General features: G+C 42.5%; 1 protein-coding gene across 1 annotated transcript; it reads right to left on the bottom strand.

Moving 5' to 3' along the window:
- Positions 1-644: 644 nt before the first annotated feature.
- LOC124511692 (zinc finger protein 182-like) lies at positions 645-1,556 on the bottom strand. Its single transcript, XM_047079074.1, has one exon. It carries the CDS (start codon positions 1,554-1,556, stop codon positions 645-647), a length of 912 nt encoding a protein of 303 aa, XP_046935030.1.
- Between the last annotated feature and the right edge of the window lie 378 nt (positions 1,557-1,934).

The following is a 1,934-nucleotide window of genomic DNA, read 5'->3' as shown; positions in this document are numbered from 1 at the left end:
GGTAAGTCCTTTATCACAACCTTCCTGTAATTTTTATTTTTACGTACAATGAGATGTGATTTTCCTTGGCTTTTCTGCACTCACTGCAACTCTAGGGTCCCTCTCCTGAACGAGTACCCTAAAGTATAACAAATGTGCTTTCAAAATGATTTGAAATTGATTTCCCACTTTCCCTGCATCCCACAGGTATTGCCTCCTAAATGCACAGCGTCTTCCAAATGACATTTTTTAAATGTTTGTTTACTTTTGAGGGGGGGAGGGAGGCACAGAATCTAAAACAGACTCCAGGCTCTGAGCTGTCAGCACAGAGCCCAACGTGGGACTCGAACTCTGGAATGGTGAGATCATGACCTAGGCTGAAGTCTGATGCTTAACTGACTGAGCCACCCAGAGGCCCCCAAATGAAATTTTTGACAATCACTGCATTTATAATGTTTCTCTCTTTTGGTGAGATCCCTGTGGTATACTGAGAGGAGTCTTCGGATGAAAGGCTTACAACTTTCCTTGCATCTATAAGGTTTACTTCCTATTGAAGTTTCAGAAAGGTCTACTATAATCACAGCATTCATGGCATTTCTATTCTGAATGAGTTCTCTGAACAGAGAGGACTGACTCATCAAAACCTATTTCTCATGTTCCTATGGTCACTGCATAGACACTTTTCCTCTATGCTGAGTTTGCTGATGATTAAGAACAGCTGACTTCCGAAAGAAGGCTTTTTGGCATTCATTGCATCCATAGGGCCTCTCTCCTGTGTGAGTTCTCCGGTGGCCTATGAGAGTTGACAAAGTAGCAAATGCTTTCTTACAGTCAGAGCATTCATATGGTCTCTCTCCTGTATGAATTCTCTGATGGACAGTGAGATACGATTTAGCCGTGAAGGCTTTATCACATACGTTACATTTGAAAGGCTTCTCACCGGTATGGGTTCTCTGATGTATAATGAGAGTTGACTTACAGGACAAAACCTTTCCACATTCACTGCAGCCATGAGATTTCACTCTTGCATGACAATTTTGCATATGGTTAGTGAGACCTGATTTCTGGATGAAAGCCTGTTGACATTCACGGCATTCATAGGGTCTCTCTCCTGTGTGAATTCGCTGGTGAATCATAAGATGTGCCTTAGTGGAGAAGGCTTTCTCACAATCCAAACATTCATATGGTTTCTCTCCTGTATGAATTCTCTGGTGGACAATAAGATGTGCCTTTGATGTGAAGGCTTTATCACATACACTGCACTTGAAGGGCTTCTCACCTGTATGGGTTCTCTGATGTATAACGAGAGTTGACTTAGAGGACAAAACCTTCCCACATTCACCGCATCCATGAGATTTCCCTATTGCATGCTGAGTTTTCTTATGATTAGTTAGATCTGACCTCTGGATGAAGGCTTGTTGACACTGACTGCATTCATAGGGTCTCTCTCCTGCGTGAATGCGCTGATGAACCATGAGTTGAGCCTTTTTTGAGAATGCTTTCTCACAATCCAAGCATTCATACGGTTTCTCTCCGGTGTGAGTTCTCTGATGCACAGTGAGATGTGTCCGAACCATGAAGGCTTTATCACATACTTTGCATCTGAAAGGTCTCTCTCCCGAATGAGTTCTCTGATGTAAGGTGAGTTTTGACTTCCAAGGAAAAGCTTTCCCACATTTACTGCATCCATAGGATTTTCCTTCACTATGACGAGTTTTCTGATGATAGATGAGTGCTGACTTTGTAATGAACGCTTTCTGACATTGACTGCATCTGTATGGTCTCTCTCCTGTGTGAATTCGCTGATGGATTACGAGCTGAGCCTTTTTTGAGAACGTTTTTTCACAATCCAAGCATTTATATGGTCTCTCTCCTGTGTGAGTTCTCTGATGTACAGTCAGATGTGTCTGAACCATGAAGGCTTTATCACATACTCTGCATCTGAAAGGTCTCTC

Source organism: Lynx rufus, unplaced genomic scaffold (genome assembly GCF_022079265.1).
Source record: "Lynx rufus isolate CCGP_SWC_20201006 ecotype Redwood Valley unplaced genomic scaffold, mLynRuf1.p SCAF_16, whole genome shotgun sequence".
In the NCBI taxonomy this organism is placed as follows: Eukaryota; Metazoa; Chordata; class Mammalia; order Carnivora; family Felidae; genus Lynx; species Lynx rufus.
The sequence above is the reverse complement of the archived record's forward strand: the minus strand, read 5'-3'. Positions and strand labels throughout refer to the sequence as shown.